The 13,240-nt window shown below is 31.6% G+C and overlaps 3 protein-coding genes across 4 annotated transcripts; all 3 read right to left on the reverse strand.

Annotated features, from left to right (window-relative positions):
- Positions 1-430: 430 nt before the first annotated feature.
- Positions 431-5,738, reverse strand: LOC131655260 (CSC1-like protein RXW8). 2 transcript variants are annotated; one of them, XM_058925155.1, is made up of 12 exons: positions 5,529-5,737; positions 5,032-5,396; positions 3,982-4,128; positions 3,746-3,809; positions 3,434-3,643; positions 2,809-2,988; positions 2,237-2,535; positions 1,811-2,087; positions 1,407-1,685; positions 1,057-1,290; positions 796-973; positions 431-700 (listed from the first exon to the last, which is right to left on the reverse strand). In XM_058925155.1, exons 2-12 carry the CDS (start codon positions 5,310-5,312, stop codon positions 654-656), a joined length of 2,196 nt encoding a protein of 731 aa, XP_058781138.1. In that variant the 5' UTR covers positions 5,313-5,396; positions 5,529-5,737; the 3' UTR covers positions 431-653. The 2 variants fall into 2 exon arrangements, with proteins under 2 accessions (XP_058781138.1, XP_058781139.1); XM_058925156.1 differs by lacking the exon at positions 2,809-2,988 and having other exon boundaries at positions 5,529-5,738.
- Positions 5,739-6,665: 927 nt separating this feature from the next.
- Positions 6,666-9,140, reverse strand: LOC131657770 (1-aminocyclopropane-1-carboxylate synthase 3-like). The gene is made up of 4 exons (XM_058927132.1): positions 9,000-9,140; positions 8,519-8,650; positions 7,719-7,879; positions 6,666-7,617 (listed from the first exon to the last, which is right to left on the reverse strand). Exons 1-4 carry the CDS (start codon positions 9,138-9,140, stop codon positions 6,666-6,668), a joined length of 1,386 nt encoding a protein of 461 aa, XP_058783115.1.
- A 1,212-nt stretch (positions 9,141-10,352) lies between these two features.
- On the reverse strand, positions 10,353-11,471 carry LOC131657771 (uncharacterized). The gene has a single exon (XM_058927133.1). The coding sequence runs from the start codon at positions 11,469-11,471 to the stop codon at positions 10,353-10,355; it is 1,119 nt and encodes a 372-aa protein (XP_058783116.1).
- Positions 11,472-13,240: the final 1,769 nt, after the last annotated feature.

Here is a 13,240-nt window from a genome sequence, read left to right on the forward strand (position 1 = left end):
GATTGAAACCAATAAAATTTTCTACTCAAAAGAGGTAGGTCAATGAGACCCATCTGTGCGTTGAAGTCTCGGGAAAAAAAGATAACGAAAAACCACATATGTGCGATGGGAACTATCAGCATCATACATATCTAACTCTAAAAGAAATGCATGCACATCATAAACAAAGTAGATAATAGAGTTATTTAACCAAAAATAGATTCCTTTATTTAGTTTCAACTTAGTCATCTGATTTGGCGTATGTTTTTATAATATATCCCACTTATCGCAACTTAGTCTCGAGTTCAAACCTGAGTGATGGTGTTCAGTCTAACAATATCGCACTTATCGGCCGAGTTAGAACTTCTAGACTACAAGACATAATTAACAATCATGGTAGAAAGAAATAGTTTTATTTTTATGAATAACTGAAAAAATATTATACATGTAATTATTTGATCATGAATATATACAATTATATAGAAAATGTGATGATTACAAATATATTCACTATGTTGCTCAAACTACACATTATGGAAAGAGTCTTTTTCCTATATTTTGTGCAGGTATTTTTATCAGGATAATCTTAATTTACATGCGCACAACTTCCAGTTATAGCAATCACCATGTTTCACATAATATCTACACGCCTAAGACTGATTTTTACAAAATTGCTATCGATGAATTGCCCATGACATATCTTGTTTGATGGATTCTTTGCCTAAAACATAATAAAAACCAAACATGTTCAAATTTTCAGTAATATTTTTAATTTAAATATAAAAGTAAAATCTCCATCATTGAATAGATGCAAACCTCTCTCCATATCAATGGGAATCGGACGACTCTGGGCACGTTCTCTGTCCCCTGGATAACCGAAGCATCCAGATTGAGTAGAGTTAGTACTGAATTGGGAGTATGCTGAGTGCAATTGATCATAAATCTCATCCATCCTTCTACAATTTGCATCTCTGTGATCCATGTCAATAAAAACCTAGAGCTAAAAGTGTTAATTTTATATATGATAATGATAAACAATGGAGTGAAGGGTGATATAGTGAGGGTGAGAGACTGCACCTGTGCTGCATTGTTCTTGAATACTGGAAGAAATCGTTGCCTACAATATTGGTTAAATAGAACAGTACCAATCAACAACGGAATGGTAAATGCAGATGCAATTGATGATTGTTTTAGTCCAAACACCCCTAGTGCAATAATTTGTGCCACAAGTAATGAAAAGATTGTCGTGTTGAAGGCAATAGGCCATAATTGTCCGCCACCATCGTATTTTGTAATATAAACATTGAGAATCTGCAATTGATGATATTAAATGGATGTCAAATGATCAACTACTAGACATGCTCCTAAGTAAAAGATTGAACATAATTAACTTCAAGGAGAACAAAAGACATGGTGAAAATACTAACCTGGTTACGGTATACAATGTACGCGAGGAAAAAGTAGAACAGTAAAAATGGCAGTATCAGGGGTGCAAGAATAGAACATGTGAACCCTAGAAAACCAAATAGCAATATTCTTGGAACTTCTGTATGGTAAGGAAAAGTTAGGGTGCCATTATATGAATCTTGCCCAGAGCAGAGTACTAGCCTTTGGAATATGTTACAGAAAAGAGGAAACGGTTGTATAATCTCAAAAGCTAGGCTTGCCCACCCTGATGATAGAACATATGTTGTGAAGAACGTAGCCTGTACGCCATGAAAAAAAAGACACAACACTATAGTTAACAGAAAACCACAGAAGATTGAATAATTCTTTATTTTGTTCTTAATAGGAATTTATCACTTGTCATCTTGGAACATGAGTATATCACCTGCGTTGGAACTGCCTTGGCCAGTTGGGCAGGTAGTTCTGTTATACTTGTAAACACCGAGAGTTGACTGATAACAGACCCGGCAAAAACATTGACAAAAAAAACATTCCAAATAGTGAAATACAAAACTTTGTAGCATGCACTTCTCTTCCTACTACTACGAGAAATTGGCCCCTCCACTGCTGAAAGTAACATCATCATTGGTCCAACACCAATTAAAAATAAAACCAAAATCACACTTGGCAAATAACCAGTCACCAATTGAACCGTAAATTTCCTGAAAAAAATATTGTTTACTTTACAATATATTTATATCATTTTAAACTTTCAAAATTCTATATGATATAAATAAACATGAATCATAACTTCAAATAGATCATAAGAGCGAGTCACATGATATATGACCTTGTATGTGCAACATCTTACTTTTGAAGTATATCTGTCAAGAAAGGGAACATTTTCTCAAGCTTGTCTAATTGAGTCAAGCCTTGTGCAAATGTGACAGGAATGAGAAATAGTAACACGAAGGTGAAAGAAGCCACCCATGTAAATATCTTTCGAATCCAAAGTTGCTTGTAAGGTATGCAAAGGTTGGACCAGTAAACATCACGTGGTTCAGGAGCTTGATCTGTGACCCATAACATAGGATTTGTAGCTTGAAGATTTCGAGCAGCCATAAGAGCAGCATACCGAGTCTTAAAGAACACGAAGGCGGCTGCACATTCCTGCAATAGAGACCCAAACATGAGCATAAATTGCTAAATCTGTACTATTGTATTCTATAAATAACTCTAATAGAAACAAATTTTATGTTGCTTACATGGCATAAATTGGGTACATGTCAAAGATGACTAATTAAGTGAATAACTAAAATTTGGATATAATTGAAAGAGGTTCAAGTAACTCTCAAATAATAGCAAATATCTTAAAATGAAATATATTTGCAAATAATGTCATAAATCATATCACATATAAATCAACTAAGCTAGAAAATAGACCTTTTTTCTTGCTATTATATGCACGTCAGTTAAGCCTGTTCTCGAATGTATACTATCCGTTTCATTAGCAATTATCTTAAAACTATTGGTTCCTCCACAAAAGTAACATTGCACCATGCTTGGCTTACAACTGTGTTCCACACCATCACCCAACATCTTACATATATATTCCGCATCATCCTAGAGGAAGATTAAAAGAAACAAAAGTTTAAATAATCGTCATACCAGCAAGGAGAAGATTGCTAAATTTTTATTAAAATAAGGCTTTACAGAACAAAGATCACAGATATCAAAGAGAAAAAAAAAATTCAAAAAATTCTGTGTACTAATGAAATCAATTAATGTTCAAACCTCTGCTTGGGAACATCCCAGATATCAAAGAATTTTATGTATGTAATACACATGAATGTTAATCAATATTCTTGTAAGAGAGAAAGTAAAACAATTGTTTCATAATAAGACCACATATAAGTCAATCTAACTTAAACCAAATAATCTCCTTCAAATATCTATTACATACACACACATATTAATGACAATATATGATATAAAAACATAGAGGGTTTCAAAAATTACATATATAGTTTGAATATACAAAAATAATATTTTGAGATAAGAGGCAGACCTTTATCTTCTCAACAGCACCACACTTGTACACTATTTGGTGTGACAAATATGTTGATGGGTGGTAATATGTGAAAAACTTCTTCACAGCTTCACAGTATGAATCATCGGGGGACCAAGGTATTCCTCGGACAAGAATCGTAAACTGACTTGGTTTTGGAGGCAATCCAGTGATATGTACTAGGCATAAATTAGTAATGGTCTTGTATTCCTGAACATTATTTTTAGTTAATTTGTCAAACAATAAAAGTCATATTTGCAAAGTGGAAAAAAAATTGTTAGGTAACCCAATAAAGTACGATTAGATCCTTACAAAGTAAAGAAGTGAGCATGTTGTCAACGATATGATGTATAATGCAAGACAATGAGTCCAAAGCCTGTCATCAAGCAAAACTGTCAAAAATGAAACCATTAAACCATTCTTGATGTTTTATCATTTGTTCATTATTTTCTTTAGCCTCTACACATTATTTTCTATTTGAACTACACTCACATGATGAACACTTCCATCCAAAATAAAAAATAAAAAATAAAAGACATTGTGCATACCATCTGGATCCTTCCTGGACATTCTCAATGGTAAAGGCTTCCAGTGACTCAAAAGGTAGGTCTTTACGTATCCTGTCATGACCATAATAGTTCACTGGAAGCACTAAAATTGTGCAGATGATAGCAGCAACAGAAAATACTCGAATACTGAAGCAGGAAATAACAATACCAACAGTTAGTAAAACTATAAAATAGATTATAAAACTCACTTCCACTTAGTTTTTTTATTTGATATGCTATTAAATTTGTGATTAACAATTGGTTTTCATTTCTGTAATATACATGGTGTTGAAAGAAAATATGTAATCCTCACACAAGTAAATAGAATAAACAAAGTAGTCAATCCCGGATAGCGGCGTGGAGCGGCTGACACTAAAACTAGGATAACGGGATAGCGTATAGCGGGATGACCGCTATTTAATCATTACATATGAAGTGAGAGAGAGGTGAGGGAAGAACTTGCAATTATTCTTTGGAACGGCTGAAGTGCTCAAACGTTGGTGAAAGAAGGTTAGGGGTAATTTTGGTTTTTCAGAGGGGAAAAGAATAGCGGGACAAATACAGTTACGGGCCGGGAAACACTCTTTCCGCTACTTACCCGATAGCGGCCACTATAGTGTTCTGCACCACTAAGGCTCTTCCCATAGCGGCTTGCCTCCGCTCTGCTCCACTATTGGCCGCTATTGACTACTGAATAAATTGGACAACTTTGTCATGTTGATTGAAAAGGTAGCATTACCAAAAACCTATTTTAAATACTATGACTTATCCTATTTACCTGTATCAATTAATCATCATATACAGTCGACAAAAATGTCACTTCTAATTATCCAAGCATAAATCAAACTCAAATTCAATTATTAAATAATAAATTACCATATAAGAAAAATAGTCTCTTGTGCATGCAACAATATGCATTATGTATGCTATATGTAATATAAGTTCCCACATATTTGCCATCTTTAAACATCAATCTACACAAGTTTTTACATTCTTGCACAAGAATAACGCCATAAATAACAAAGCTCAATTTACGAAGGATTGAACAACCTGAGAACGAGCATCCGACTAAAAACCACGGCATCCAAACCCCCAATATCAAGAAGCTCCTCTTGAGTTGTATCACATGCTTTCATAACCCATGTAGGAGACGGAACAAATCTTTCGAACGAAAGATCAAGGTTTTTTGAACCACCACGATTGGCTAGTTTTCTTCCGAAATACACATTAACATTGCTGGGTTGTTTTCTTAAAATTGAATAAAGTGAAAAGAGTACCACGCACACAACGATATTAATTCCAGCAGAAGTTAAAAGAGCAGCAATGTTCATCTCTGCTCAATATATTGGCAGCAAATTTGACACCTCTCATTACCCAATAACAAAAACACAATCAATAAAAATCAAATTCATCCCCTGAAATCACAAAATATCACAATCAATTTCACTATTATTTCATTCAAAATTTCAAATATAACATTTCATTGTTACGTAAATTTAAAATAGGAAACAAAAAAAAAACATTCAAAATGGAAATTAAAGAAGTACCTGCATGCGTAAAGATGAACAAATTTGTCAACGAAGAGAAATTAGGAAAACCGTTGTTGAAAAACCGAAATGTTGAAGGAAGAAAGGGAATGAAATGTGGATTGGGAGAAGGTTTTACGCAGAAGAGAGAGAGAATTTGAAACCCTAAAAGTTTTGTGGTTTTTTGTTTGTTAAAACTGTAAAATTGAAGAGAACGATGAAGGGGTTAGAATTGCATGAAATGAATAACGCATTGTTTCTTTTTTTGCAGACAACTAAAACAAAAAAAAAAAAAAATAGAAAGAGTAACCGATTCTCCACGTGGCTAACCCCCGATGTATGAAACTCACAAGCTTTTATAATATATGAAAATATTATTATTATTATTATTATTATTATTATTATTATTATTATTATTAATTATTAGCCGTTTTTTTAATACACAGTACAGAAAGAAAAATAAATATTGTATATCTTTTAATGGGATTTTTTATGGCGATCATTTTCTCGTATCCCACTTACTCACATTTATATTATTATTTTAACACTCTCCCTCAAATGTGAGTCTACAATATTCCCCCTCACACTTGTACTGTTGACTCTTGCAATGAGACACCACTTGAACATTTTGATACAAGTGAGCTGGTTTCTTTCTCAAACTAAAGGCTCATTATAGATTATACCATTTGTTGGAGGAATTTTTCACTATAAAACATTGATACATAGTGTAGGACAAGAGACCTCTGTGAGAGACACACCACTTATGTTCATATTATAAAGTATATTATGAAACTACGATGTTTGATATTTTCAATTTTTTGTTCTATGTCTTACCCATATAGGTTTTTAAGGTATTGTAGTCACAAAATTCAAAATCTCCAACAAAACACTTAAGTATACATAATTTATAAGCAAGTTTGGAATTGACAAAGACAACGTTATATTTGCTTTCTATGTACATTAGATACATCATACATGTAATACAATAAAAGTAAAATACATTAATGTACATATACATGTGAAAGTAGTTTTTTCTCTCTACACATTTTTCTTTTAATACACACTCAACTAAGAGCATATAATACATAATTCATATGTTTTTAATCTCTACAAATATACTATTTTTTTATTTTTATATGAAAACTATTTATCAGATTCTTACAGTGATAACTGAAAAATCCGATTAGTCATTCTTCTCTTAGTAGTGTAATAATTGACATTATTAACAAATGATTGTTTAATAGAATTCATTGTTGAAGTTGAATCTATAAAAACCTTAATCCTTCTCATAGCAACTTTTAAGGTTTCTTGAGACATATTCGCAAAACAAATCCTAAACCATCCCGGTTCAGAACAATGACAAGAGGATCCGGGAGATATATTCAAACCAACTCGATAAAGAATTATTTTCCAAAGCTCTTTCTCCGCTTCAAAAGTTGAAGAACTCAACAAATGTTTCATATCAACCCAACAAAACAATCCAGCATTGCTCTTTAAACATTGAATTCCTGCGTTTTTCAAACCACTAACAATTATTTCCTTTTGTTTCTTCAATCTTGTTTTGTTCACTTCCATATAATCAAAAGTAAATTTATTGTCACCCAGTAATTTTGCTAGCAAATATTGAGTTTGTGACGAAATAAGTCCAAAACTTGACATTTTGGTAGCCGTAGATACAACCTTTTCGTTACTTGAATATATCATTCCTACACGAAAACCAGGTACACCTAAATCTTTGGACAAACTATAAACAACATGAACACGCTTCGAAATTTCATCATTTTGTAAGCTTCTTTCATTTATAACTTCCATGATGCTTACGAATTTGGGTGAATCGAAGACAGTACCCGAGTAGATTTCGTCGCTTATTATGTGGATATTTTTGTCTATCGCAAAGTTAAGTAGAAGGTTAAGTTCATTTTTGGTCATGGTGGTGCCTAGTGGGTTTGAAGGGTTAGTTACTAGTACACCCTTGACCTTGAGGTTCAAGTTTTTCGCTTGTTGAAAGGCTTGTTCTAAAGTAGACGAAGTGATTCTGAAATCATTTGAACTCGAACAATTCATTGGAACAATTTCAACTTCAGTGCGCCATTTAAGATCTCTATCGAACCTGAAAAAAAATTGAAGTAAAAATTGTAAGGATTAGATAGTTATAATTAGTTAAATTATGTTAAAACATTATTAAGGATATATAATTAGTTAAATTAATACCCTGGATAATAAGGTGTTGGAAGAATGAAAGCTTCTCCCTTATTAGCAAGACAAAACATGAGAATCTCGTTTGCAGAAGTTGCTCCAGCTGTGAGGACAAGATTCTTGGAATCAAATTTAATTCCATTTCCTCTTATTTTCGCCATAAACTCCACCAATTCCTACAACATAAAAAGAAGGAACTACATTAATGTGTACTATAGTGTGTAACCTTTTCAGCCATATATACATTATCTTTTAATGGTGTGTTAAATAATTTTATTAATAATTGTACAAAAATATATAACTTTTTAAATATATTTTTTATATAATTATTAATAAAATTATTTAACAATAATACAAAATATACAAAAAAATATTTTTATATATTTTATTATATTAATTTTTATATATATTCTTACTAAAAATATATATAAAAATAAGTATAATAAAATATATACAATAACACAATAAAAAAGAACATAAAGGTCTTGGTAAGTCAGCTCTTTTAGTAACAATACAAATATTGAATTAACATTCCATTCATCTTTAAAAATGAAATTCTGATCATTAAACTATTAAACTAAAATATTAATTAAAAAAACACATTAACTAGTATTTCTGCAATATCAAATTAAATATTTAAACAATAAAGCTTAAGGATTTATATAAGAATTTGTTTTGCATGCATGCAACTCATGCCAAGTAACATAACTACATAATTTTTTTATTATTCATGTGTGTTCAAGTAAGTAAAATGACAACACATACATGCAACTAGAAAAATGTGTGTGTTATTGTTAAGTACATATATGTCTTACATTTTTGAAAGCAGGTAAGCCATGATAATCCTGAAATAGAGCAAGTTCTCTAAATATAGATGTTCCATCTTTTTTCATCTCCATTGAATCAGAATTTCTTTCAAGCCATGATTCAACTACGTCAAATGAAAGCTGCAAATTCAAAAAATAACTTATGCTTTTCAAAGAAATATATATAAAAAAACATGTTAATATATAAAAAATTCTTCTTCCTTTTTCACTCTCTTACGTATTTTAAATCTCTTTATTATAATAAATTCATGTCCCCTCCTCTTTTACAGTGAAGTATATATATATATATATATATATATATATATATATATATATATATATATATATATATATATATATATATATATATATATATATAATTTGCTTTAATAAAATATAGAATTTTATTTTTTTTTTTATTTTTTTAAAAAGGTAAATTAAAATATGTTTGATTTTTAATTTCTAAAAACCAAAAAAGAAAATAACAAACCTGATTTTCCGCAAGTCCCATCTGAATGATTCCACTAGGATTATGAATGGGATGATATGGATTCTTCTCATACTCTTGCCATCCTAAAAAGTAACTAGAGTCTTGCCCATGAGAATCCTCGCTAGCCTTCCTAGACAACATGTTTTCTTAACAAACACAACAATATATGCACAATTATTAAATCAATTTGTGTAATAAATAGAAATCAAAGAGTAAAACCAAAATACCAAGATAAATTAGAGCAATGGTTATTGAAGAAGTGGTGTGGTGAAAATAATAAACATTTGCATATTTATACACCACACAAGCCCGACAATGAGAATGACATGCCACACTTATCAAGACAGAAGAATGTCTGCACTCATGCCAAATTGCCAATATAGTCAATTAAGAATAATTGTAACTTTATAAATGTCTATCAATGTTTATTTTTATTTTTTATGTTAGTAACTTTTATTTAAACTTGAATAAATTGTTTACAATTTTTTTAAAGATTGCTTTATACACAAAAGAGCGGTTTTATTTTCTAACGTAGTAGTAATAAATGTAAAACCTCTATTAAAGGATTTTTTTAAAAATAATCATGTATTAAAAAAATTACACAAATAACTACATTTCGGAAAAAATTACGTAAATAATCATGTTTTTGAAATTTCTAACAAGGAGGTGTCATTTGAAATGGCTTATTCTAGGAATTTTTGCCTTAGGCGCCATCTGACATGATTCCTGCAATACAAATAAGTCATGTCAAATGGTGCCTCCACTACCTTTCTAGGATGAGGAGTCATCTCATATGGCCCCTTCTTGTATATGTGTTTTCTATAAATGATACTCGTTTCTCCACCATTCTTCACACTTTCTCACCATACCTTCACATTTTCTCCCAACTTTTTTCATAATGGGCTCTGAAATTTTCACAAGAGATGGCTATGTATTCTTGTCTCCTCTGAAATCGGCGATAAAAATGAAATTTTGACACATCCATTCCATGGAGCGTCTTAAGAGAGAGTTGAAACGCTGGTTAGACGAGGACATCCCAAAGGGTGGAGAAATTAGAAGAATCCATAGAAGAAGAACCGCCAGCTCACTTGGGATTGGAACGTCTCGCACTTTGTTGGAGGAAGTTGAAAGAAACAGAGACGTAATGATGATGATGCACGGTTCTAATGACATTATTTTGATGCTTGTAATTTCTTAGATATTTTGTCTTGTTGTTGACGTTTTTTTATCTGCTGTATGTGTTGTTTTTTTAGTCGTTATGTCATTTTATTTTTAGCAAGCGTATATGTTGTAACAAATGTTCTTAATGAAAAAATCCATATTTAGATCTTAAAGGAAGTGTGCATACAAATTTCAATTGGTTGAACCACTAGCACGTGTGGGACAATTTTTTTTATTGTGTCTGACTTGACGGCATAAACCATACTTTCTTTCTAGCTTGTCAAGCTCGTCCATTTCAGTTATGATACGCTTGCTTTGGAGACGACCCTTTTTATTTCTTTGCATTTGGTCGTAGTGCCAAACAATTTCCCCCTCATACACAGGCCAATCATCCTCTTTTGCTACCACTACAAAGTCAGTGTTGTATATATATAGCAAGGTCTCGGACATGTAAATGGGAGACAGAAGTGTTAATGCATCTATGTGAGAATGGGCACATGCTGCAATGACATGGGAGCAAGGCATACAAAATGCTTGAAACTTTCTACAATCGCACCAACGTTCTTCTAGTATAACCCAATACTCTTGTCTTGGTAGTCCCACATTATGGTCGATTATCTCTTTGACCATGAAATTCTGGTTATGTCGGTCAAACCTTGTAACCACATGTGTGTTGGCTTTGGCTCCTTCTGCCTTGATAAATCTTGTGCAACATTCACTCCATAATTGTTCAGATCGTAACATCGCGTCCCACCTTTCACCTCTTTGTGCAAACAACGAAGCCATCTTAAAATATGTTGATTTTACCAAAGCGGTTATAGGGAGGTTTTGTATGCCTTTGAAGACATCGTTCATTAATTCAAAAATATTTGTTGTCATGTGGCCCCATCGTTGTCCATTATCGTATGACCAAGTCCATTTCTCCACTAGAATATTATCAATCCAAGTACCTGCATCTGGATTTGACAATTTGATCTCTCTACGATAATGTTTGAACGATAGTTGAGCTAATGCATACCCTGCATTCATAACCAATTTGCGGAGAGCTCTGTCTTTAATCTCTCGCGTGAAATTTTGTACAATATGTCTAATGCAGAAGACATGTGTAGAAGGGGGGTCATGCCAACCATTAGTCGGGTATGCACTCACAATAGAAGCTTGTCTGTCAGAGATCAAATAAAGACCAAGTTGCGAAGCCACATGTGTTTTGAGGTTTTTGAGAAAGAAACTCCAACCAACACCGGTCTCTCCCTCGACTAGGGTGAAGGCAAATGGGAAGACGTTACTGTTTCCATCTTGTGCGACTGCCATCAGTAGGGTGCCTTTGTATTTCCCAAGGTGTTAGTCAAAGGTTTTAGATGAATGTAAATGAAGAACACACACACAAGTTTCTCTCAAGTTTCTAGATGAATGGGTCTTGGCTTTGATTGTTATCAAGATATGAACAACACATCAAGATTGATCAACTCCCCCTCTCTAATCCACTAAAACACAACAACAAATTTCACAAGAATAAGATGCAACAAAAAAAGAAGAAGATGAATTTGACATTAATTCATAATCAATATGTTGTTTTAGTGAAGAAGAAAAAAATCATGGTGATGAGTATATATATTAATGACATTTTTTAAAGATCATTAATTAAAACAAATCTATTAGATCTATTGACTATTTTTCTTAAAAGAAATATTTAAAAATATCTATGGATGTTAATAAGCCTAAGTAATAGAATAAAACATAAGCGATGGAGGAGAGAAAATAAAAAGAATGACACATAATTTCTACCATTTATTTTAAAATCTAGTTATTTAGATCCATTCTCACATGAAAATGTCATTCTCATATGATATATCATCTCTCTCTCTCTCTCTCTCTCTCTCTCTCTCTCTCTCTCTCTCTCTCTCTCTCTCTCTCTCTCTCTCTCTCTCTCTCTCTCTCTCTCTCTCTCTCTCTCTCTCTCTCTCTCTCTCTCTCTCTCTCTATATATATATATATATATATATATATATATATATATATATATATATATAATTGATTCAAATATTTTATACATTAAAAGAATTATAGTCATCGATTTATTATCTCTTTTAAAAAAAAATTATTTTATTTTAATTATATTTTGAAACAAATGCGCGTGTCAATCTTCCTTCATATCTTCATATTTATTTTTTCATATAATTTTTATTTAACTATCCTATTTTATTTTCTATACAAAATAAATCATTTTAAACAAATGAACGTACCACACCTCTATCCGTGCGAACGCACGGGTATCCCGCTAGTTGTTCTTAATTTTTACTTCCTCCGTTCCTTTTTAAGTGTCACTCTTCTGTAAAAAAAAATGTATCCTTTTTAAGGGTCATTCAAAATTCAAAGTAGTAATGATAGTAGTTTTGTCAAAATACTCCTAGTCATTTATTACTGAGAGAGAGAAAAATAAAATGAATTACTAAAAGTTAAGGATATTATCTGCAAAAAAAAAATCATTGTTTAAAAAGTAACAATAATTATTAGTTGTCTTGTTATGTGTAAAAAGTATAAAAAAAATGACATTTAAAAAGGAACAGAAGAGTAATATTGATGAATTCTTTGCTTATTTTGGATTAGCTACCTAAAATATGTTTTTATGATATGACTTGATATTCATAAGGTACTTGTCATTACTAGATCAAAGTCTTTAATATATTAGATGTTAAAGTCTAGACATAGATTTAACCTATGTATCCGTATTAACTTTTGAAACTTAATGCTGACGTATTGGTTAATAATTCGAAAGACGGTCTATTAAGTAATACGGCTGATCTCATGTCATGACTCAAACATGAGTTGCAATGAGAATTTCGAACTATATTATTAATAACTAATTAGAATTGTATATTACTAGTCAATGATACTACTTGAGAATAAGTGAATGAAATGTAACCCCCATCAAAAATTTCTTTGTTAAACCACCAAAAGTTTAATTTTATTTTCTATTACTTTACATTAATATTTACAAACAATCAATCATTTAATAAATTAAATTTAAAATCATATAAACTTGCACGATTATTGAAACACAATTAATCCTTATGAAAACG

Source organism: Vicia villosa, linkage group LG3 (genome assembly GCF_029867415.1).
Source record: "Vicia villosa cultivar HV-30 ecotype Madison, WI linkage group LG3, Vvil1.0, whole genome shotgun sequence".
Taxonomy (NCBI): domain Eukaryota; kingdom Viridiplantae; phylum Streptophyta; class Magnoliopsida; order Fabales; family Fabaceae; genus Vicia; species Vicia villosa.